Source organism: Eptatretus burgeri, chromosome 17 (assembly GCF_056783735.1).
Source record: "Eptatretus burgeri isolate ZD-2024b chromosome 17, Ebu_testis_v1, whole genome shotgun sequence".
Lineage (NCBI taxonomy): Eukaryota > Metazoa > Chordata > Myxini > Myxiniformes > Myxinidae > Eptatretus > Eptatretus burgeri.
In genome coordinates, this window is record NC_140977.1 from 14,128,662 (window position 1) to 14,156,001 (window position 27,340).

General features: G+C 36.6%; 1 protein-coding gene across 1 annotated transcript in view; it reads left to right on the plus strand.

The window, feature by feature from the left end:
• Positions 1-24,584, plus strand: part of LOC147009361 (uncharacterized) — a 44,936-nt gene extending 20,352 nt beyond the window's left edge. The window contains exons 3-4 of the mRNA XM_085862185.1: positions 16,039-16,121; positions 24,324-24,584. Of these exons, the coding sequence (XP_085718311.1) occupies positions 16,039-16,121; positions 24,324-24,443 (203 nt within the window). The 3' untranslated portion in view covers positions 24,444-24,584. The remainder of the gene's footprint in view (positions 1-16,038; positions 16,122-24,323) is intronic.
• Positions 24,585-27,340: the final 2,756 nt, after the last annotated feature.

Consider the following 27,340-nt stretch of genomic DNA (forward strand, 5'->3'; position numbering starts at 1 on the left):
CCATGGACATCCAGGCTGTTTTATTTCGACTCTCTGCCTGATATTTCTTCCTTTGTTGTTAAAATATCGTCAAAATCCCAACAGAACACGTTTCATTGCAGTTAATATTGGACTCGCACAAGTTTCATTTTTTACTCTCAGCAACACATGCAAATCACCCGCTACGCACCCAGCTGGTCAATAATCTCCTGCATCCTACAAAATTTACAGTCGACTTTCCCACATTTGGGGAAATCGCAGGGGTCACCATTCCCGCCTGAAGTGCAATGGGTAGGCCTTGCCCTGAGAATACCGCCTTACTTAACCGATGGGATATCTCTCCAATCAGGAATCAATGCAAACATATATCTCATGCGTCCTATGCGTGGTCTGTGCCATGTCACTTCGTCATGCTTATTTCATCTGACTCCTCCTCTTCTCCAGCACTTTTCTAAAACAACTACAGTACTTATCGTTTACTTTAAAACGGAATCTCTCCGCCGGATCCTCTTCTTTCTCTCAATAAAATTATCTGACAATGAACTTTTCTTTGTTCGAAATGCGTTACCTGCTGAGAGCGCTCTCCCTTACCTTCGCTCAAGCACTTGTCGTTCCTCCAGGCACTGCCTCTGGCAGATTAAGCACCTCCGGTCACGAGCACTGCACCAACATCGGTTCGAATCCGAGTCACCAGGCGCCAACTGTTGTTGATTTTTAAAACCCACCTTGTGATCGTTGTCCTCCTGAAGGATTCTTCCTGGCCGATTGTGGAATCCTATTTGACTTCAGACAGAGTTTAACATTTTTCCGATTTGGTAATAAAATCCTGCATAAAACCCCTTAACACTGAAAACCGATGTCCACACAAGTCCTTCCTTGTGAAACAATTTATTTTCTAATAATACACCATACACTTTTCACCCTCATACAATGAACTAAAGAATCCCCATTGATTGCAATATTCTTTATCTTCTATTTCATTTATTCTTACTTTAGTTAACAGTTAGACCAACCCGATTCAATTCACTTCCTCATTACATCAGAGAGTTTTATTCTAACTTGGTACTTGGTCAGTTCCAAGGAGCACAAGTCACTTAGATTCTAATACTTTCTCAGGTACTTGCACTGAAACAATTTTACATTTCAAAGTATTTTATACTTTCATGAGAGAGTGGTGGGGGCTATTCAACCCAGACTGCAGACGTATCCTTCAGACGAAAAGCCACTTCGTACATTTCTAAGCAAACGTTCGTTTGTTATCAGCTCGGTCACTCTGCTCCAGAACAACACATTTCTTAACATTTAGGGCAAAAGTCTTTTGGCCAGAAATGACAGCCAATTCAACTTGCAGCATAAAAGTTACATTTCCAAAACTCCATTTGTTACAATCTAGAATACATTAATATAAATTTTTCCCCCACACCAGCGTTGGAAAATCAAGTCCAGTGATGAGCCTATGGGTGCTGACACCATGAACCAGCCACCCTAAGTCCATGACTTCTTTCAAAGTCAAGGAACTTGGTGCTATTCTGGTTCACAGTTCCAAACCCATGTGGACCAACACATGTCTCATAACCATCCCTATCAGTTCCAGTCGATGCAATGAAATCCCCCAAGATGAGAAGTGTATCTCGCCTGGGGTAATAATCAACCACAGACCCGAGCGTGGTTTAGAATGCGTCCTTCACGGTGAGATCACTCGCCTCAGTCGGAGCATATACAGAGACCAGGGAAATGACACCCAAGGAGTGGTGAATCCTTCGTCTCATAATATGCTCATTGACCGGTGTTACCTCAATTATCATTGGAGTCAGCTTATTGGACACAGCTGCAGCAACTCCTTGGGCATGGTAACCATCAGAGCGACCAGACCAATAGTAGGTGTAGCCAGCCACCATGATCTCGCCGAATTCCTGTCTCCGAACCTCAGAGAGTGCTGCAATACCGATGTCCAAAGCTTGAGCTCAGATGATAACAGAGACAGTTGATCATCCTCTCTTAGGGATAGGACATTCCAGGCACCCACCCGAAGAGCCACAGGTTAACCCAAGGAGACCTCTGTCTGGTGGACGACACCTCAGCACCACCCCGACACATATGCCTGCAATCTGACCCGAGAAGGTTTCCCCATGGGTTCCCTCCTCTCATCAAAGATTGGGGAACCCGAAGGCTTTGCCCCAACCCTGTCATCCAGTGAGTTGCCCTGTAAAGGACAGCTGCACAGGAAGTACTCCCACAGAGTGGGTTTTCAGGTTTTTTTCTTAATGCTTTTAGTATGTTTTGTGCAATGAATGGTTTTTACGGTGGTCAGAGTGCAAATCCTGCCACCAACCTACTAACATAAAGATTACCCAACTGCAGGAGAACGTCCACAGACGCAGTTAGGCACTCGATATGGATGGCCATTGGCTCGTAAGGAGCTCCTCCGCCCTTTGACAGGTTTTGTTTTTCATCCTGCTGGGTGTCTTCCTTTCGCCCATATTATACGCCCTCCTTACCAAGATATCATATGCCCTCCTTTCCAAGAAACTAGTTGGGGGAGCCATGGTTTAGTCGCCGACAACCCGACCATGGAACAGGTTAGTGCAGATTTACATGGTACCAATAGCAAGTCAGAGATCTAATCTGACCTGATCTGACAATGTCAGTCTGGACACAGGAGAACCCAATGACTCTAAAGCTTCTTTCTTCAAGAGACATCTCCACGAAGGCTTCTGTCAATGCCTCGACATGTTGTTTCAGACATTTTGATGATGCACTCTGTTGTGAAGACAAAAAGAAAAACCTAAAGTTTTGATTTCATTGCTTTGAGAAATAACCACGATGGGAGATTAACTTCTCAAACATCCATTGTCCCTTTCATCATTTGGTGAAATTAATTAGCCAACAATAATTTACCTTGTTTTATCCTGTTATCTTATATTTGACCGATCGTCAATTCTAATTGGGCTTTAATTGGATACTTTTTGTTGATTTATTTACATATTTACATATGAACTTGTCTCGTGGAAGAGTGGGGGTGACAGAAAAAAAGGCAACAAATTGACAAACAATTTTGGATCTCATCAACTTACAGCATATTTTGACTTCATTTTTGCAATCTTGGTATTTGGTCATTTTCTTGATTTATGCGTTGTTTCGGCAAAAAATAGTTGTGTGTGCGTGTGTGTGCGTGTGCGTGTGTGCGTGTGTGTGTGTGCGTGTGTGTGTGTGTGTGTGTGTGTGTGTGTGTGTGTGTGTGTGTGTGTGTGTGTGCATGTGTGTGTGTGCGCGTGTGTGTGTGTGTGTGTGTGTGTGTGTGTGTGTGTGTGTGTGTGTGTGTGTGTGTGATTCATGAAGCATAACTCTCTCTTTTCTCTTTTCTCTTCTCTTCTGTCTTTTCTCTTCTCTTTTCTCTCTCTTTTTTCTCTCTCTTCTCTTCTATTTTCTCTCTGTCTTCTCTCTTCCCCTCCCTTGCCCCCTCTTGCCCTCTCTTGCCCTCTCTTGCCCTCTCTTGCCCTCTCTTGCCCTCTCTTGCCCTCTCCTTGCCCTCTCCTTGCCCTCCCTCTCTCTTCCCCTTCAGCAAAGCGATAATGGTATGTGTATATCAAGAAAGATGGACAAAGAGACAAAAAGAGAATGGATTTAGAAATAGAGGAATTACAAATTCATTTCATTTACAGAATTACAGAGGGGATTGAATTGCATAGATTCGCAGGAAATAATAAATTACAAAGAAGAATGACATAATTGACCTTTCTCGTGGTTTTAATCTCTTTTTTCTCACATTTCATAACTTAACGGTTGCAGTGGTAGTCGAGAGGGAGGGGTGGGATGAAGTAGGGGAATGAGTGTGGTGGGAGTCCAGAGGGGTTGGGGTGGGAGGAGGGTCCCCCTTTTCCCAGCAACGCTGACTACCTTTCCTCATGTTAAATGAGGTGGTGAGTAGGGTGAATATACTGATTCTGGCTCACTTTTCCCCATGTAAGTGAATGGGGGTATTTTCAGCGATTCATATTTTTTCCCTCAAAAATAAATCCCCTTTTTAGCCCAAGGTATATTTATTTGTCTCCCCTTTTAACCTTGGGGCACTCTATTCAAATAACCAATGCAATAAGATAAAGATTTGTTCAAGTAGCAAAGTCGTAATGTGATTTGTTAAAGGTGATTCTGAAGAAATATCTCAAACATGTAAGCCGAGGGACACTCTTTTTCAAATAACCAATGCATATTGTTTAGCTCACTCATTGAACCTATAAAGATTTGTTCATTCTCAAATTCCTTCAATAGTTTCATTTTCTTTGCACAATAATCCCCATCTAAAATATTTAAAAATAAAACATTTCAATCTTTATATTTTTCAAGATACCCCTTTTGTGTCGTTATGAAATGATAAACTTCTCTTAATGATCTCATCTGACCACCTCCTGAGTTGCATATCATTTTGAGATTGTAGTAAATTATTTTTCCATTGTTCAATTGATAACCATCAAATTTTTCAGTCCATTCAAGGATATTTATTATTTCTTTACATCCTCGAACTTATACTACGAGTTTTTATATTGATTCGCTTATTTGTTTTATCTACCTTTGTTTTAGTTATTTTTTCAAGAAGACTTATTTGATATTTTTCACATTCATTATGTTTTCCATTTATATACCAAGACTGAGATTTTCTCCACTCTTTAGTTTGATTAATACTTGGTTCGACCATTTATATATTGTGAAAAAGAAGGCGGTAGCCCTTAAAAACCCTAACCCATATTGTATTCTATATACTCTATGATTAAATATTCACTCTATCATACAATATCCATGTGGAACACAATCTATTCCATTATCTAAAAGAAATTTCTTATCATCAAAGGCTCTTAATACCTTTTTATTTACTTCTTCACTATATATCTTATGTTTATAACTTCTTATTATATTCATTTTCCTATATTCTTCTTTCTTATTCATCAAACAATTATAATAATTTCGAAAAGTTATTGATTTCTTTATTACATATTTCTTTATTCCCTTTAACCTTTTATCAATCTGATCACCATACTTAAAAGCATATGTCTTTGCTCTCAATCCAATAAACTCACTCATTACTTTTCCACCCAACTCATCCTTAAACTTACCAATAACCTTTTCATTCTTTTTTGAAAATAACTCACTCTTCTTACTAAAATTACTTGTATCATATACTCCAATATTTTTCTTCATATCTTTATAAACATCATCAGTTTTTATATCTGGGATAAAACTATCAGTGTCCATATACAACAATGAAACATTTTCACCATACTCTTTCTTTAAGCCATTATACAAACAATCATACATCAATATCTTTGATAAATCAAGAACTGCTATTCCAATATAAATTGGTCTATCCATTACAATACTTTCCTTTTTCATATGAATAGCAGAAAAGTTCTCTGAAAAAACCTCTTCTCTCTCAAAACTTGGTTTATTTATCAATCGAGAAGCTTCTTACCAAGATGTTGCGAATCTCATGTTTTGTCTGTTTTTTTTTTTTTTTTCATAGTCTTTTTCTTTCAACATTTTTCATAGTCTTTCCAAATACAGCATTATTCATTAATTTATAAAAGTCCCCTTCAAATTTTACTTTTGCATTTGCTCTCATATCTGTATTGAATTGAATATACTTCTCCATCCAAGGACTTTGTTTTAATTTTTAAACTCTATCAATTTTAGCTACTCTCAACCCAGCAGATAAATATTGTCTCAAGTTCCTTTGATGCAAAACATATCCCTCTTTATCATAGAATGTTGTTAATAACTTATCTGTTGATTTACCTTTAATATTAAAACTTTTATGATAATCACTTAACCATTCTTTCTTTGGGGGTTCTTTCTCACATGCAAAAGGAAGGTCTTTATGCTTATTATGAAGATCACTCGGGTACCTCAAATCAACTTCAAAATAATAACCTTCTTCTTCCTCATTCAATTCCTCTTGAGAATAAATAACAATATTCATTAAAGCCTTTTCATAATCCTTTTCTTCCACCCACTCTCATTTACCATAAGGCAGAGATTGAGACATTGCCCATCTATACAAATTATTAGCATCAAAATACATCAAATAATTACGATCTTTTTCACTCTCATAATTTGGAAGATATTTATTATTTGCTTTAGCATATCTTTTTGAACATACTTGTGATATTCCACCTCTCTTAGACTTCTCAATCATCAAAAGCATATCTACATCACTGATTAAATCTATATCTTGTTTTGTCATTTTCAATATTGCACTCCAAGCTAAACCCGTAGCTGTGAAATAGTGGGCAGGATCTTATCCATCACAATTTTTATTTTGACAGAGTGATCTTAAAGCTTCAAACACATCCTCTCCTCTTCTTCTTCTTTTGGCTGGTCCCGTTAGGGGTCGCCACAGCGGATCATCCGTATGATCCACATAGTGATTTGGCACATGTTTTACGCCGGATGCCCTTCCTGACGCAACCCTGGTCGCCTCTTACGACACAGGGATAGGGTACACCTATTTAACCGGGGTATACACCGGCCCAGTACACTGGTACTCATTTCGCCGACCTCGGAAGGATGACAGGCTGAGTCAACCCCCTGGTGTATTAATTCAGTGGCCCAACGGGGCTTGAACTCAGGACCTTTTGGATCCCAAGCCGCTGCCCTAACCACTGCGCCAACACCAGGCTCTAAAGCTTCAAACACATCAGCTAACAATAAAACATCTGTTTTTAGATACAAATCATGATATTCTCCAAGGTTCTTTATCTTAAATATTTTCCAAATCTCTTGTGCGTGTTTATATTCCTTATCACTTATCTCTTCTTCATAAAGGTCATTATAGAAACTTTATTTTGAAGGAAGTTGTGTTTCTTTAAATCTCATAAATGAATCCAAAAATCATAAGGATAAATTCCCTTACTTGTAAGAATTTTCTCTTTACTTTGAATTTCATTCCTTGTTTGAATTTCCTCTCTAGTTAGAATTCCTTCTTTAATCAGAATTTCATCTATAATCAGAATTTCCTCTTTTGTTAGAATTTCATTCATTGTTCGAATTTTCTTTATAATTAGAATTTCATCTTCAGGTAGAATTTCTTCATTAATTTCCTCATTAATTAGAATTTCCTCTTTACTTTGCATTCTCTCTTTAATCTGAATTTCCTCTTCAGTTAGAATTTCCTCTTTTGGAAAGAATGAATTAAGATTTGGAAAAGAGCCCGTGAAGCTGAGATTTGATGCAAGATTGGCTAGTGGTGTTCCCATAAACTTGTAAGAATCTAGAAACCGAATACGAGTGAAAGGTTTTGTGAATATCATTTTTGTAAATGAAATATACTTTTGACTTGTGTTTGTTATAGCAGAAATATTCCCTGGTGTTTTTGAAAGTTCATTTAAAAATAGATGTGTATCATAGTTGGCGCTGTTGTGAAGAAAGACTGGAATAAAAGAAGGTAATTTATACTTAAGAATGGGACCTCTATATTTATATAATGAGTTTATACTTAAGAATGTTTATACTTAAGAATACTTAAGAATGTTTATACTTAAGAATGTTTATACTTAAACAATAAGAATGTTTATACTTAAGAGTTTATACTAAAGAATTTATATAATGAGTTTATACTTAAGAATGGGACCTCTATAATTTCCGGGACCTCTATATTTACCAGTAAGATGACAGTGATCCCTAACTTTCGACTCCTCAATTTCCTCCTCACAAATATGACAGAAATTGTTCTTTCTAAATTATAATTTTTCTTATTCGGTTAATTCCATCGGTTCATTTGTTTCTTTCATTAATTTAGTTCGTCTTATACAATCCTTTTCTAATTGTTTTACAAACTCTTGTGAAGCTTTTTTTCCACTATAATATTCAAGTTTATTATACTTTTCTCCAACAGATGATTTGATCGAATTACAGAAACCACAAGGAATATGTTTTTGATATTTATTTGTATGTGATTCTTTTGGATTAGGAGAAGCAGTATTTATCTTTTTTTAGGATACATTCAAAATCAGCATATATCACAAATGGGTGCATGATAGATTTATTATAATCTTCAAAAGAAATCTTTTCACCAGGTTTAGGCATTGTAATTACAGCTGATTTATGATTACTACAATATTTTGAATGTTGTTCTAATCGTTCTTTTGTATGAAATGAATTAAGACATCGCTTACAAGGATATATTTTGTTTGCTGTTCTGAATACCTGAGAAGAGATTAATCTAGATAAATTATTGATGTATGTATAATGTGACTTGTTTCCAACACTAAAATATAAAAGATCAATGTGTGTTTCTTCATTTTTATAGTTGTTTGAAATTTTTAATACCTGAACTTTATTCTCTCGAGTTAATCCATATACATTAATAGAAAGATTATTCTTTTTCTCAAATTTAGGAATATCTGTTGGTGGCATTGTGAATTTAAAATGTTTAATGTCCAAGGTATTCTCATATTTCATATATTGTTTTACTCTTTCTGAATTACATTTTGGTGGATGAAAGTGAGCAAGAACAGACCAGAGAAAACATTTATTCCCATTCTTCTTAATATTAACAACGACCTTCTTTTGTTTTATTTCTTTTGGTAATTCAAAATAAGAAGAAGCTTTAAGAGGGTTTGATTTTAGAATGTGTATATCTAAAAATATGATTTTTAAAATATTAAATCCACTTCCTGCCACTGTATTATCAATATCCTCCTCTTGTCTTGATAGTTCTTCATAAACCCCACTATTCAAAAAATCTTGAAATGATGTTATAAAATGAAGATCTGTTCTCATTTGAAGAGTTTGTTCTTCATCTTGTCTTTTCATATTCATTTTCACTCCCAGATAAAACTTTAAAGTTTTCATTTCTTTTAATGTCTTTTTAATAACTTTTTCAACATCAGGTTTCACTATTTCAATTGATTCAGCTATTGATGATGGACCGAGTTCTCCAAATTGAAAAATCCTTATTTTTAAATGCCCTTTAAATGCCCTATCAGTGTTTTCAATAAAATAGTCTCCCTTTACTTTAAACTCATTTTTCTTGTGTTTTTGTGATTGAAGGTGATTCTTAGAACTACTTTTCAAAACATCCTTTGAGCAGATATCATAATGTTTTCTTTCTAACTCAAGAGGAGATATTTGTTTGAAAACATTGAATATGTGTTTGTTGGTTTGAAGGTGTTTTTTATAATATTTATATTCGTGATTACAAATATCGCAGGACGTTGTATTCACCATATTTAGATAATAAAACTTTGCTTAAACTAAAATTTTCTTGATGAAAATTTTGTTTAATTTAAAGGTGAATCTGTGCTTAAAACCATTTTATCCTCCAACTTTTTTCACTTAATAAATACAATGTTTCAAGATACAAAAGACAAGTTTCAATCAATCTCTTCATTTGTAAAAGATACTGAGAAATATGTCAAGGATGTAAAATTGAACAAAGATAAATATAACAACTATTGGATAAAAACAATTATGGTGGATAAGATGAGTTCTTCAATTTCCTTCAGTGGAAGGGCTTTTAGTATATCTGGAAGAACATCAATTAAGGTATCTCGAACAAAAGTTTCTCCTCTCCTTCTGGCAAAATATTCAACATGAGAAAAAGCAATGAAACAAGAAAAAGTATCAAAAAATAAAAACCTTATGGATGAAGCTTTAGAAAGAAAAGATAAGACCATCTGTAATATGCAAGGAGAAATTTGTATTTTTTTCAACAACCCTAAAGAAATAAATCCTCATGAAATAAAGGATGTTTATATAACAGGTGAAATGACATTTCGTTCAATTGCAGTTAAGGATCATTTTAAAATTACCTTTAACATAAAAAAATGTAGCAGTTGAATCTGTTTATTAAAAAAAGTATATAGATATCGATGGTAATGTTTTTTTCTCCGAATTAAATATGAGTCAATATTCAACTGAAGATTTTGAAGATTATGAGAGTGTCGAAGATGATATCGAAGATGAATTTCACTTTACGTAAAGTTTTACTTTATAAATATGAATAGTTTACTCGATTTTGAGCCTCTTGAATTCTCCGATTCTCCATATGACAAATTTGAGAATTGTCCTGCGTGTGAAAGACGGGAATTAAACACAGAGTCAAAAGCCTCTAAACAATGTATATTTTGTGATTATCTTCTAATTAATGATAATAAAAAATTTAAAAAGGAAAATAATTCTTTTAGATTTACACCAAAAATGAATTACTTCACAAGATTGATTTGAGAAGTGAATGTAAAGTATGAGGGTGATAACACACCTTTCCTTACAAGGGAAGAAACTGAATGTATTAGAGAAATGTTCAAAGGATTGTTGTTATATATTATTCATGGATGTGATTTTCAGGGAAATATCAACACAAGATATTGCATAAATAAAATAATGGATTATCTTGAAATTAAACCTGAACTTAGGATAAAATATAGAGTTTCTAAAAAAGCCAAAATAACTTAAATAACCTGTTTTCCAATTATATAAATGAATGATTTTTTTTACCCATTTGGGAAAATAAGATAAAATTTAACAATCATAAAAATCTTCCAAATTCATAAAGGTGTCTCATAGTTGGTTCAAGTGGATGTGGAAAAACCTGCTTACTTTTGAAGATGCTCCTGACTCCCAACTTGTTAGATTATGATAATTTAATAATTTTCACAAAGTCGAGTTTTCAACCAGAGTATCAACTACTCTCACAAGGTTTTAATGCTGGTCTTCAAAAAGAAGATATAATCGGTTTATTAAAACTTCAAAAAACCTAAATGATTATAACATTGAAGATATAATTGAACTATTTTGTGATACACAGAGATGTAAAAAGAAATCAAAACCGATAACTTGTATTCTTAGTGATAATGCGGATGATATACCGTCTCCCCAAGACTTGAATAAATCAAAAAAGAACCTCGTTATCTTTGATGATTGTGTTAATGAGAGAAACCAAACGGTAATGGACAGCTACTACACAAGAGGGAGACATTCTTCTTGTAGTTGTATTTATCTTAGTCAATCGTACTTTCAACTTCCTCGTCGTTCCATCAGAAACAATGCTAATACTTTTATTTTATTCAAGTTAAATTCAATAGATATAAACAATTTTTGGAGAGACAATTGTTCTACATTATGTCATAAAAAGGAATTTGGGGATTACTTGAAACACACGACTGAAAAATATAAATGTATTGTTGTAAAACAAGATGAGATATTAAATGATATTTTTCAACAAATAAATGGATGTGAAAGAAAGAGCAAGAAGATTTGGAGAACATCAAGAGTTGGTTTCAAAAGTTGTAAAACAACAGGAAGACAGAAAGAAGAAACGCAGACAAAAACTAACGGGTAAAGAAGCATTTCAAAGAAAACAAGAAAAAAATTTTAAAACCACCTTTAAGAACTTCCCAAGAAAAAATTATAAATGTTCCCACAGTTCCCACAATAAAATATACTCTAAGAAAGCTCCAAATGTTAAAAGATTTCAGTCAAATGACAGAGGAAGAATTAGAGCATATAGGAGATTTAGAATATGATGATGAAGGATTATTTCAACAACTGGAAGAGATGAATCGACCCCCTGATTATATTGTGAATGCTCTTCAAAACAATGAATATTCAGCGGATTCAAAAACCAAAGCAGGGCTCATTCCAACAGAACAATCAGCAATATTTCATCTTGTTCAAGAAAAGGTATTGATATTTAATGATGAATTAAGGTTGTTGAGTTCTGCTCAACCCCCTGTCAAACTAACTCCGAGATTAATGTTTCTTCTCACAAAAGATGGAAGACAAGGTTCAACTGTGAGGGATGAATCAAAGTGTATTGATAAACCATTGGATATGAAAAATAATGATGATAAAGTAAATATTGATCTGCTGAACTCTGTTCCTATGTGCCTATGTGCGAGGAATCTGTGAGGGGGTAGAGCATCACCTGTGGACAGATGATTCTCGTCCCGCTTACAGGGGAATTTGTGCATTACGTTCATCCAAGCCCATCCCTCGGAGCACTACAGTTCGAGCAGAGAGTGGTAGGCTCTTGACAGAGGAGTCTGAAGTGAAGGCCCGCTGGGCCGGTTACTTTGAGCGGTTATACCAGGCTGATCCCCCAACTGTCGAGTTGGACGTCAAGGGTGTTACAATCCCTGTTGCTGACCCTCAAATCAACTGTGGTCCGCCTACGCTTGTGGAAACACGGGCTGCGGTGAACCAGTTGAAACGGGGCAAAGCTCCAGGGATCTGTGGCATCCATGCCGAACTTCTCAAGGCTGGTGGAAATGCTGCACTCGTGTCGTTGCATGCAGTTTTGTGCTCTGCGTGGAACACAGGCATCATCCCAACTGACTGGAAGAGGGGCCTTGTTGTCCCTCTCTGGAAAGGGAAGGGTGATCGCCAAGACTGCAACAACTACCGAGGGGTGACGCTGCTCTCAGTGCCGGGCAAGGTCTTTGCTCTGATAATTCTCGATAGGGTTCGCCACCATCTGCTTGAGCACCAGCGTCCAGAGCAGTCAGGCTTTACACCAAAGAGGTCAATGATTGACCGTATCCTTGCACTTCGTGTCCTCACCGAACGCAGACGAGAGTTTCGGCAGGGGCTGCTTGCAGCCTATGTTGATCTCTGTAAAGCGTTCGATTCAGTGAATCGGGATGTCCTCTGGAGGATTCTTGGTCTTCGTGGGGTGCCACCAAAACTGATCGATCTGATGTCTGAACTCTACTCTGGTACTGAGAGTGCTGTGAAGTGTGGTGGTACCATCTCTGACTTATTTCCAGTTGTTACTGGAGTTCGTCAGGGATGTGTACTTGCCCCCACACTTTTCAGCACTTGTATGGACTGGATTCTAGGGAGGATGTCGGAGAGATCAAGTTGCGGTGCGTCATTTGGGAATGTCAAGATCTCGGACCTTGACTTTGCAGATGATGCAGTCATCTTTGCGGAGACTTTAGACATCCTCTTGGGGGCCCTCGAGGTGCTGAATGAGGAGTCGGAGCCGTTGGGATTACGGGTTTCTTGGGTCAAAACTAAGATCCAGGCTTTCGGTGACATCTTGGATGCTGCTGTCCTGTCTGTGTCTGTTTGTGGTAAGGATGTTGAGGTCGTGGAGAGATTCACTTACCTTGGCAGTGATATTCATGTCTCTGCTGGCTGCGAGTCAGAGGTCAATAGACGTCTGGGTCAGGCCTGGGGAGTCATGGATTCACTGGATCATGGGGTGTGGCGCTGCCGGTACCTGTGCGGGAGGACGAAAGTCCGAGTCTTTAGGTCCTTGGTACTTCCAGTCTTGCTCTATGGGTGCGAGACTTGGACTCTGACCAAGGATCTGAGATGGAGACTTAATTCCTTTGGTACCAGGTCTCTTTGGAGAATCCTTGGCTATCGCTGGTTGGATTTTGTGTCCAACGAGCGGTTGCTGAGAGAGACTCGGATGAGATTTGTTACTTGCATAGTCCGTGAGCGTCAGTTGCGGCTGTATGGACATGTGGCTCATTTTCCTGACTCTGATCCTGCTCACCAGATTCTCTCAGCGAGGGAGTCTCATGAGTGGAGGAGGCCAGTGGGTCGACCACGTGCCTCATGGTTGCAACAGGTTGACCATCATCTCAAGGAGATGGGGATGGGCCTGGCATCTGCCTGGGGGATGGCAAGACGGAGGCCCCTGGAGTACCGGCGGAAAGTGGACGCAGCGACGTGCTGTTCTGGCACATGCTCCCATACTTGACCTGACCTGAACTCTGTTCATTTTCGGGTTAGTCTTTCTGGTAAACGTAGCAAGAATGAGAAGGAGAAACACATTATTCAGGCTTTAAGTATCCTTGGTTCAGGTCTTAGTTTTCTTCCAAATGACCCATCACAATTAGTTAATAGACTGTTATTGTTGTTAGGCAGTAAGAAGGCTGGAAATAACAATTGTTTAAATGAAGCATCAGCCATTTTAGACCAGTTGATGAACATGAAAATAATTAATGAATATCAATATAAAGACATTTTATCTCATATTAAATAAGATGAGAAGCACAATCCTGAGTTTTAATTTCACAACAAGCGACCACACATCTTCATTCCCATACCCACTACAACTTGACACAATAAAAGAATATGAGGCATCTTTATTGTCCATGGAAACTTATAATACCTTATTTAATATAACCGAGAAAATGACAAGTTTAGTTATAATCCGGGAAGTGGATACAAAACGATAACAGTTTCACCTGGAGCATACGAGATTTATCAAATATCTTCCGAAATTGCTCGTCTTATGAAAGAACAGGGTAATGAACCAAAAAATATTGTTATAGATATTCAAAAACATACTTCAAAATCAACGATTAAACTTAAAAATAACTACAAGGTTGATTTCACAATTGATAATTCATTCAGAGAGTTATTGGGTTTCTCCTCAAAAAAGATTGAAACTAATGGGACGTTTTACAGTGATAATGTCATTCAAATATCCTCAGGAATAAATTCGGTGTTAATTCACTGTGATTTGATTGATGGTGCTTATAATGATGGAATAAAAACAAATACAATATTTTCATTCAGCGCATACTCAACCCCAATTGGTTGTAAATTCAATATGGAAGCCAAAAATTTGGTTTGTCTCCCTGTGTCAGGAAAAAAACAATACACAGAGTCAATTTTAGGATAACCGACCAAGATAATCGTATGATTTCTTTTAATGGAGAAGTTATATCCATCAGAATTCACCTCCGTGAAGTTTTCCAATAAGTAAATACGATGGTTATTGTGATGAAACACAGGTTGGGAAAATGTAAAATAATTACAGGGGATGGGATGTTCCTTTCCCCATACTACAAGGGCGAAAGTATTTATCTTGGTAGAGGATACTATAAACCTACGAGACAAAGGGGTGTCGGACATCAATTTAGAGGAGATGGGATAATTGATACTCTAATGGGTATCGATTCAACTATTCTTAAACATACAGACCTAATTGGTTCAACTGCTTCTGCTGTGGGAAATGTAGCAGGTGCTATAAAGAGTATAAAAGATGCCCAAAAGGAATCTTATAAATTACAAGCAATAAAATAAATTAAGAAAGGCAAAACCCAGTTGTCTCCCCAATAACGACAGAAAATAATTCGAATACTTAGATCATCTTTTTTCCGAAATAAATACAAGTATGGAAGCAATTGATAGTATCTATGATTTGGATGATACTATTATTATCTCAAACTCCACTAAAATAGAAGATTACTTCAAGGCAAATGCAAAAACTGGAACAGACTGGAATGCAAATAGTACAAAAAGTTTTGAAATTAATAATCAACTAACCTATTTGAATCTATCCGAAAGTTTCTTGTTGTGTAAATTTACATTCACTAAGGCTGGGAATAACACAAACGCAACACTCGTAAATGATTTCTTCTGGAAAATGTTTGATAGTGTTCGTTTGTACATTGGAACACAAGAAGTTGAAGTGGTTGATTATGTCTCTGCTGTATCTGAAATGATGAAATTTACACTATATTCATTCGGTGATAGAATGGGAAAGGGGTCTGTCGAAGGTTTCATTCCTGATATGTCACCAGGAACAAACACAGACCCTGGATATAATCAAAGGAAAGGAATGTATAATGATGATACAAAAGCAGGTAATAGTTTTACTGTGGCAGTTCCTCTTTAAGGTATATTTGGATTTTGTGATCATGATAAAGTTCTGTATGGTCTTAAAATTAGATTTCAACTACAAAGGAGTGATAATGAAAATAGATTACTTTTTGGTGTTGCTAGTGCTTTTGGTGATCAGAATAAATTTGTAATTGATGAAATGAGTTGGTATATTAGTGAATATACTCCTAATCTTAAAACAGAAGAGATGTTGAATAGAAGACTTAACTCAAAGAAACCACTCGGTGTATCATACCTCAAACGAAGATGTCAACACGTTATACTCAACCAAACCACTTACACGTGGAATTTGGGTGTTCTGGAATGGAAAGCCACGATATCTGTGGATCATTTTAAAAAAGCCAGATTGTGATACTGCGACTGATAAGAATAATGCATTGAGTGATAATGCTAAGGTGAAACAACTTCGTGTTTCTCCAGATGGACCATTTTACCCACGAGATGGATTGGAAATTAATTGGGAAAATTATGATTTTGCTGAAGCATACAAGTCTTACCAAAAGGTGTGTGAAAGTAATGGAAATAAAGAACCTATTTTGGATATGACAGCCTTTAAAAGTTTGTATACAATCTATGCGTTTGACCTGAGTGCTCAAAAGGAAACTATAAAGTCTAATCGTGTGGATGCTTCCCTGCACATTGAAAGAGGAGAGAGTGAAGAAGTTGATACATATTGTTTGCTTTTGGAAGAAACAGAATTGCAGATTAATACAGATAATGGTGTTATGATTAGTCTCACATTCTTTTTTGTTCAATACATGAGTGGCAAAGTACCAACTGGGGTATATGTTAATCAAATCAATCTTCATAAACTATCATCTTGTGTTCAAAATCAAAATAATTGATGTTTTGTTGTGTTCAACAAAGTTGTGTTCAAAATAATACAATTCAGAGAAAAGGAGCAGTAAGAATTGATGTTTTGCTCAGAAGAGAACAGATTAAAATCTTGAATTATACTGGCTCACTTCAAATTAAAATGACAAAACCATTGTTGAAAAAATATTCAACAAGAGAGAAGAGTGGAGGATTTCTCCCATTTCTAATTCCTTTATTTGCTGGTTTAAGTGCGGTTGGAGCATTGACGGGTGGTATTTCAACAGCGGTGAAAACCGCCAACGAAAGGAAGGCTCAACTCTGGGCTCAAAAAGAATTGGAAAGACATAACAAAGAGTTGGAGGAACAAATTAGTGGAAGTGGTGTCATTGTAGATTTTGCTGAAAAACTTGAAGGTCTGCCAGATAAAGCGAGATTGTTAGTTGGAGATATGCTTTCTTCCATTGCACGAGCAGGTGTAAAATTAACGAAAAGAGGTAATGGATTATATCTTTCTAATAAATAAATGAGCATTGATGAGTGGTTGAAAGAATTTGGAAAGAATACAACATCAAATTTACAACTTGTCAAATATTGCAAGAAATTTAAAATTCATAATGTGGTTATTTGTATGAGAGATGAATTAACAAACGTGCCTAAACATACAAAGAATATTATTATGAACTTAGAAGATAATAAGGGGAACGGTTCTCATTGGGTTTGTATTTTTAATAGTCAAGATAAATATTATTTTGATAGTTTCGGTCTTCCACCACCTGTTGAAGTCATAAAATTCTTACAGAATGGTGTTTATCAAACCTTTCCAGTCGAAGAATTAGATTCCAAGTGTTGTGGTCAATGATGTCTGTATGTGTTATTTCAACTCAACAAAAATAAATAATTTAATGACATTATTTTTTATCTAATATAAATGACTTATGTTGGTAAAGATGGTTCTATCTTTGGTGTATCCCAAGAACTGGATATTGATTTATCAAATTATTACACAAAGGCACAGGCTGAACGACATAAATATAATATAACCAAAAATATTAATATGAAAAATGCTTATAAATTAAAAAAATTATCCAACCCCGACTGATGCGAATGACTTGGTGAGATTAAGTGATTTATCACAATATATATCCTGAAATAAAACGGCCGTGTATTCCAAAGATACAGAAGTGTTGATTTTATCTCCAGGTCATACAGAATTCACAGGTCGAATTAAAATAAATTTTCATAAAGAAGGGCGTATCGTTTGTATGAGAATCGAACAATGGGGGTATAATTGGTCATTTAAAATTGACCTAAAAGACCTGGAACAATTAAATCAGTCTCGTAAGGAAGAATATTATCCACTTGGTATAGAGAATGAGTTTTGTGGAGCCACCATTAGTAAACAACAAATAAAAGAATTTAATAAGGGTAAATATAACAATGGTTTTGCCCTCGTTTATATCATGAAAACAGAAAAAAACAGGATTGTCTATAATAAGTAGGGAAATACAAAATGATTTAACTATGGGAAGATGGGGAGGTGTTTCGTGTCATAATATTATTCTAATACATAAATGAAGGCAAGAAGGCTTCAAGAAAATTATCATTTCTGTGTCCAAGCATACCTTCAAGAAAAGGGTATTCGGTATTTTAATAAATATGTTCTACAACATAGGAATGAGGTATTTTCAATAAAAGATTGGCATTATGCTGATGTTGATAAACCGACAACTTTGGATTTAATTAGAATGTTAAATAATGAAAAAATTATAAAGTTCAGAAAACGAAAGGCTCTTTTAGAAATTCAAAAGAAATTTTATTGGTTTCCTGTTGTAAAAAAAATTATTTTGGATACAGGAATAACAAGAAATCCCGATGAATATATGTATGATATTCTATGGGGTGTAAGTGATTCAAGGATAATAAGGGACGAGGAAGTTGAAGAGAGAGAAGAGGAGGAAAAGGAGAAGAGAGAGAAGGAGTGGGAGAAGAAAGAGAAGAGAGAGAAGAGAGAGAAGGATGAAAGAGAGGAGAGGGAGGAAAGAGTGAGAATGAATAAATATGAAAATATGGAAACCAGTGAGATTACAAAAATATTGGTGGCATTACAGAAAATAACTCAACCCACCGAGGAGGAAAACAAAGAATTGACAAGTCTATTAGCAGTATTTTCGACGAGACCGTTGACATCGTTTTCAAGGAGAGGATATTGATGTTAATTAAAGTTTTTTTTTATTTTTTCTTAAATAAATGGAGGAGAGAGTGAAGAAATTTCTACTGATTCTTTATGTTTTAAAAATTAAGATTCAAATGTGCATGTTGGAAACTAAAAAGGTTTTTGCACTCTGTCAGACTTTTTCTCATAAATACATGAGTTATTGTCTCAAATGTAAAAAGAAAACTAATACTAAAAATATCTCATATTTTAAAAGTAAAAATAACAGGGTAATACAAAAAGGTATATGTTCGGTGTGTGGTTCAAAAAAAACCCAATTTATCTCCAAACACAAACTCTGAGGAGATATCCAAGAGTTTTTATCAGGAAGTAAATTTACAACTACTGGAATACCAGGGGAATTACATCTACCAGGGTATTCTTTCTGTGGTCCAGGCACAAACTTGGATAAAAGATTAGATGAGGCAGACAATCCTAAACCATGGAGCAAACCCATCAATAGGGTTGATGAAGTGTGCATGAGGCACGATATTGATTATGGGAATACCACAACGTTGGAAGAAAAACATGAAGCTGATAGAGAAATGTTGTATAATTTGTCTCTGATACAAAATCCAACCTTGAAAGAAAAAGTTGATAGGTTCATTGTGAAGAAGATGATCAGTGCTAAATTGAAACTTGGACTTGGAAATTCAGAAAACTTATTGGCTCTAATGATGTCATTAACACTGAAGAGCAATTAGCTGATGAATTACATAAACCAATATTCACAAAGTTTCAGAGAAGGAAAGTTTATTCCAAGGAAGTTGATTTTTCTGGTCCGCTGATTTGATTGAACTCAATAATGATAAGGGGTACAAGTATGCTTTAACCGTTATTGATTTGAAGAGTAGATACGCATGGGTTGTCCCTTTAAAAAATAAAACAGGTAATACTCTTATGTTAGCCTTTCAACAGATATTTAATTAAAGTTAGAGAAAACCTAGAAAATTGTGGACTGATGAGGGTAGAGAGTTTTATAACAAGACATTTATGAATTTTCTAAAAAATAAGAGTATTACATTATACAGTACCTTTAATGAAGGGAAGGCCGTTGTTGTTGAACGTTTTAATCGTACCTTAAAAGAGAGACTATATAAAAAATTCACACAACTCGGTTCACAACAATGGTCATCTTTTATTCAGGATATTGTGGATAAGTATAATAACACGATTCACACATCAACAAATATGAAACCATCAGAAACATTTACAAAATTAAAACATGAAAAAGAGATTAATGTCAGAAAACCTAAGTTCAATGTTGGTGATATCGTAAGAATATATAGGTGGAAATCTCATTTTGAAAAAGGTTATATTAAACGATGGACGAACGAACTTTTAAAAATTGTTTATGTAATATATATATATATATATATATATATATATATATATATATATATATATATATATATATATATATATATATATATATATATGGTTCCTTGGACTTATAAGATATATGATTTCGAAGGGGAAGAGATTTTAGGTTCATTTTAATCACAGGAATTACAAAAGACAAAGATAAATTGAATTTTTTTGACTCTGCCCACACAAACCCCACCCACATAAACCCCACCTCACACAAGCTCCACACAAACCCCACCCCACACAAACCCCACACAAGCTCCACCCACATAAACCCTGCCCACACAAACCCCACCCACATAAACCCCACCTCACACAAGCTCCACACAAACCCCACCCCACACAAACCCCACACAAGCTCCAGACACAAGCTCCACCCACATAAACCCTGCCCACACAAACCCCACCCACATAAACCCCACCCCACACAAACCTCCACACAAACCTCACACAAACCCCAACACGCACAAACCCCCCACAAGCTCCACACAAAAACTCCACCCCACACAAGCTCCACACACACAAACCCCCCACAAGCTCCATCCACATTCATTATATTCACATAATTAGTGATTAGTTAATTAGTTCCCCACACACAACATGTTTATTTAATTAAAAAATTCTCCACCCATCCACACAAGTTCCACCCATCACCCATCCACCCATCTCTCCACCCATCCATTTATCCACACAAATCTCATCCACATAAGCCTCATCCACATAAACCCCTCCCACATAAACCCTGCCCACACAAACCCCACTGAAGCCCCCACCCACATAAACCCTGCCCAGACAAATCCCACCGAAGCCCCCACCCACATAAATGCCTCCCACACAAGCCCCACCCACATAAACGCCTCCCACACAAGCCCCACCCACATAAACCCCACCGAAGCCCCCACCCACATAAACCCCACCCACACAAGCCCCTCCCACACAAGCCCCTCCCAGACAAGCCCCACCCCCCTCATCCCCCCCGTGCACCCCCACCTTTGACCCACCACCTCCCTCATCCCACCCCTACCCTTCCCCACACATACGGGGAGGGAGGGGGTGGGATGAGGGGGTGATGGGTCGTTGGGGGAGCGCACCTACCCCCCCTCCCTCTCCTCTTCATGTCTTGATTCTTTTTTTGTAATTCAAACTCAAGTAATTGTAGACAAAACAAATATAATTAATCAAAATTGAAAATATTAAATATTCATTTGTGAGAATGTATTATCTTTCCCAGCAATCTTCTTCAGATGTCTTGTGATTTCAAAACTCAGACACCATATTCTGTTTTGAAACAAAAAGTGGATAATAATTAGGTTTTATAAAGATAATTACAAGGTAATATTAATAAGCCTGGTGTTGGTTCTAAGTTCAAGCCTCATTCACCACTAAATTAACACACCAGGAGGCCGACTCAGCCTGTCATCCTTCCAAGGCCAATAAAATGAATTCCAGTGTACTGGCATAACCGCGTCCAAACTAATGATGCAACCAACATAAGGCTACATTCCAAAGAGAGAGTGATATTAATAAAAGAATAAATAAACAAATAACTAAACAATAATTCAGAAACATTTACCTCCAGAAAATCATGTGTTGTACCACATTGCTTCAACAGCTTATGTTGTGTGATCGAGCTGAAAAAAAATAAAATAATGAGTCAAAGGTATAGATGGAGTGACAGACAGAGAGAGGTAGGTCGAAAGACAGACAGAGAGACAGAGAGAGATACAAAGAGACAGACAGGGAGAGATGGAGAGAGACAAACAGACAGGGACAGACGCGTGCGCACGCACGCACACACACACACACACACACACACACACACACACACACACACACACACACACACACACACACACACACACACACACACACACGTCTCACCGTTGGTTTAATTCTTTCGAGATCAGAGGCGTGATAAGACTTCGTACCAGTCATTAAAAATGTTTTTCAATTCTCTTCTAAGATCATTGACGTCTTCAATAAGAGCATTAATTTCATGCACCTCATCGTGATATGTAAACTCCACTTCTTCCAAGGACCTGCCAGGAAAAAAAAATATATCAGGATAATCACGATTTAATTTATAATCAATTGCTTCATCGTTCAAAGAGGAACTCATACACAAGTTTACCAACTTTGTTGTGAGCTGTTTTCTTCGTCGGAAGAAAGAGAGTCCATGTCTCAGTTTTTTACCATTGGTACAAGGTGGCAAAAAGATCAGAGGCTGTGATAAGACTTCCTCTTCAATAAGAGCATTAATTTCATGCACCTCGTCGTGATATGTAAAACTGCTCTTCTTCCAAGGACCTGCCAGGAAAAAAAATTTATATCAGAATTATCACAATTTAATTTATAATCAATTGCTTCATCGTTAAAAGAGGAACCCATACACAAGTTTACCAACTTTGTGGTGAGCTGTTTTGTTCGTCGGAAGAAAGATCGTTCATGTCTCAGTTGTAAAAATGAAATCCCGTCTGGCAGAAACTTTGTCTGGCGAATCACTGATACGGCAACGATGAGGAGATTGCTTAATCATTGGGTGTGGCCACAGGAAATGACACTTCGGACGAGACAGCTTGGAAAATAATTGGGCGATATTTTCTCAGAGTATGAATCATTTTCAAAACATAATTAAAATGCCCTTGAATGATTTTCATTGAACTTATGTTTAAAAGCCTGTTAGTGTTCCGATTTAAAATATAAACATGAGGCCTTGTCTCTCACAGAATAGTTCCTATTTTTTCACAGCATGACTGTCCAAAAACACTTCTCATTTTCACGGCACGAACTGAAAACATTTGAAACAAAACTTGTTTATGGCGTGGTTTATGCAAAAAAATGATATGCAACTCAGGAGGTGGTCAGATGAGATCATTAAGAGAAGTATATCCTTTCATAATGGCACAAAAGGGGTATCTTGAAAAATATAAAGATTCAAATGTTTTACTTTTAACTATTTTAGATGGGGATTATTGTGCAAAGAAAATTAAACTTTTGAAGGAATTTGAGAATGAACAAATCTTTATAAGTTCAATGAGTGAGCTAAACAATATGCATTGGTTATTTGAAAAAGAGTGTCCCGAGGCTGACATGTTTCAGATATTTCTTCAGAATCACCTTTAACAAATCACATTACTACTTTGCTACTTGAACAAATCTTTATCTTATTGCATTGGTTATTTGAATAGAGTGCCCAAAGGTTAAAAGGGGAGACAAATAAATATACTTTGGGCTAAAAAGGGGGTTTATTTTTTAGGGAAAAAAATATGAATCGCTGAAAATCCCCCATGCACTTACATGGGGAAAAGTGAGCCAGAATCAGTATACTCACCCTACTGTGGTGTATCAGGGTGGTAGTGTCGAGGCAGTTTTGGCCACCTTGAGACAGAACTTTTAGTTCAGTGTAAGCTGTTTGTTCAGTAACAAATAAAGACAAGCTTGTGCATAAGGAAGCTTAGCTTGGAGCGGTCGCCAGCAAAAATTTAATTTTACAAAGAGTACATTGAGTATACATGTGATCTTATCAGGGTGTGGTTAATACATCAAAGGAAATTAACAGATGGAACTTTATAAGGTTAAAATCACAAACGCAGGATGAGCTTGCTTCTCGGTGCTTGCTCCAGATTGTCTGGGTGAGTGGAGGAAAGAGGATGTGATTTCTTGCCCTTGCCATCTGGGCCAGCGAATCACTAGATAAGGTTTTACAAGGTCTTTTACGACTACTAAAGAATGTGTACAATGCCTCCCGACTCGCTTTCCCAGCATATATTTGTTAAATTCTTTCTTAAAGCACTAACGAAAGCAAATTGGCATATTAACTCATTATAAGTTCAATGAACAATTCAGTTTCCCAAAGTACATAAGATAATACAACGTCGATAGCACGACAGTTCCAGTTTTTTATTTGTTTTTTTTCATCAATCTTTAACATCACCTTTTTATTAATATTGAAGTATATATTTGAAGACTACTTGGGGTATTGTTTTCAATTAATTGTCTCATAAATTAAAGCAGTTTGTTTCACCCACATTTACAAAAGCTGTCAATTTAAAGGAACAAACACGTGGCTCATCATTGATAAATGGATGAATTAACCCTAAATTATGAATATCATGAGAAGAACCCAAACGTGAACACAGAATAATGTATATTTACATCAAGAATATTTTTTTTACTTTTCTGCAATACAACAAATACATGTGCAAATACAGTTGTACATGTTTGGGTACGTTTGTCAGAATAATATTACAAGTATTGTACAGAATCTGATTTTTTTTTTTTTTGAGGTAATGTGATGTTACATTTACAGGTGGATCCATTGAATCTCCAAGAGAGACTGCAGCGACTTGTGGGAACAGCTCAGACACACACCCGCAAGACCCGCCAACTGAAGCGAGCAAGAGTCCTTTTTACAAACAAGACAAACTGAATAATGAAATGTTTGCAGAGAATAATTTTCACCTGCCACACAAAGGAAAGAAAGCTCAACAAATTTATGGAAAATCGTTCACTCAGTCGTCCACCCAAAAATCACATGTGATAAGTGACACTGGAGAATGCCCACACAAATGCACAATTTGTGGAAAATCCTTCATTTATTCATTTCACCTTAAATCACACATGATGACTCACAACGCAGAACGCCCACACAGGTGCACAATTTGTGGAAAATCCTTCATTTATTCATTTCACCTTAAATCACACATGATGATTCACAACGCAGAACGCCCACACAGATGCACAATTTGTGGAAAATCCTTCATTTATTCATCTCACCTTAAATCACACATGATTATTCACAATGCAGAACGCCAATTCAAATGTACAAGTTGTGGAAAATCTTTCATTCGTTCATCTGACCTTAAAACACACATGATGATTCACAATGGAGAACGCCAATTCAAATGTACAAGTTGTGAAAAATCTTTTATTCGTTCATCCCACCTTAAAAGGCACATGATGATTCACAATGGAGAATTCCCACACAAATGCACAAGTTGTGGAAAATCATATATTTGTTCATTCGACCTTGAAACACACATGAAGATTCACAATCGAGAACGCCCACACAAATGCACAATTTGTGGAAAATCTTTTATTCGTTCATCCCACCTTAAAACACACATGAAGTTTCACAATGGAGAACGCCCATTCAGATGTACAAATTGTGGAAAATCTTTTATTCTTTCATCCCACCTTAAAACACACATGAAGATTCACAATCGAGAACGCCCACACAAATGCACAATTTGTGGAAAATCTTTTATTCGTTCATCCCACCTTAAAACACACATGATGTTTCACAATGGAGAACGCCCACACAAATGCACAAGTTGTGGAAAATCTTATATTTTTTCATCCCACCTTAAAACACACATGATGATTCACAATCGTGAATGCCCGTACAAATGCTCAAGTTGTGGAAAATGTTTTATTTGTTCATCCGATCTTAAAACACACATGATGATTCACAATGGAGAACGCCCGTACAAATGCACAGTTTGTGGAAAATCTTTTTTTTGTTCATCCTACCTTAAAAGGCACATGAAGATTCACAACGGTGAACGCCCGTACAAATGCACAATTTGTGGAAAATCTTTTATTCGATCATCCTACCTTAACAGGCACATGAAGATTCGCAATGGTGAACACCCGTACAAATGCACAATTTGTGGAAAATGTTTTATTCGTTCATCCGACCTTAAAACACACATGATTATTCACAATGGAGAATGCCCGTACAAATGCACCGTTTGTGGAAAAAAAATTTAATCAGTCATGTCGCCTTAAAACACACATGGTGATTCACAATGGAGAACGCCCGTACAAATGCACAGTTTGTGGAAAATCTTTTATTCGGTCATCAAGCCTTAAAAGGCACATGATTATTCACAAAAAACTAATCAATTGGTTTATTAACTACATTATGTTTGGTGGGGTCAGCCAATCTTTATTCGCATGAAATCTCGTGATAAATTCCATTGATTAGTTGTTTTTTGGGGGTCAAAATAGCGGTTCTTAAGAAAGCAAAGTTTGATGTTCATTAATTTTATCCCTCTTCGAGAGATGAATACAGATTTGTTCAAAATAAAGACCGTGCTGTTTATTCTCTATGTTGTGAAGTGTTGTTTTCCACACATCACGAATCCAATGACATTTTCAAACTAGAGGGGGAGCACTCGGTAGAGTGCAAAACCTCCGCCGCCAATACTGCTGGGTCACTTAAGTGAACCTGATATCCTGTTCATTGTAGGTCAAAACGGATCAGACTCTACTGAACCACGATTGAATAAACTAAACTAGATTGACGCGCGTGTAGAAATGCCTCCAAAAAAATCGAATTTTTTTTGAAAATTTTTTTTTGAAATTTTCCAAGTTTTTTTTTCTCTAACAAATTTTTTTTTTTTTGGTTGGAAATCACTTAAAACATGTAGAAATGCAAAAACAAAAATTCAAATATTTTTTCAAAATGGCCGCCATTGCGGCCATATTGGACTTTGGAACAAGTCCAAAATCTAATGGTATGATCCTTGGACCATACCTAATCCCCCCACCAAGTTTCGTCGAAATCCGTCGAGGAGTTTTTCCGTAATACTGTTCACAAACAAACAAACAAACAGACAGGGGTGAAAACAGTAACCTCCGTCCATCTTCGATGGCGGAGGTTAATAAAGCACGATAAACACTTCAAGGACGAGGCAGACAAGGAGGAGTCAATTAAACTGGCCATTGCGATGCACAGAAAGCAAAGCAGTGTCTTTACGAATGTTTGTGTCAGTAAAAATCAAGCTCCAGAGGAAAGTTACAAAATCGTAAAATGTGTTGCAAAACATGGAAAGACATTTCCAGACCGGGAATGAAAAAAAGAGGATTTCTCAGCTGTTCAGATGTTTTGTTCAACGATTTGCACAGTGAACACACGATCTTCTTCAGAATTAAAGACGTATCTATGTCTGCCAGAGCAGCGGAGAAACACATAAGCTAAATGGTAGAAAACGTCAGCAAATAACAGATGGTGGCATTAACAGATGCAATGGTATTTCGTGTCGCAATTGAAAGTGATGACATAAATAACTTACCATGGCCAACGATGTTGTGAGGTTCTGTGACTCAAACAAAGTTTGAGAAGAGGTATGCTGCCTAATACTCATGCATGGCACAGCAACAGGGGGATGTATTGTTGTGGGCCGGGTATCGGCGGCGAGCATGACCGCTAGATGCAGCAGTAGAGTCGGCTCCACCGAACACCCGGAATCCAGATCGTACCTTCCCGATAACCCCGAAGGTACGGGTCCCTTACAGGACCGTGAATCGTCAATAATCAAC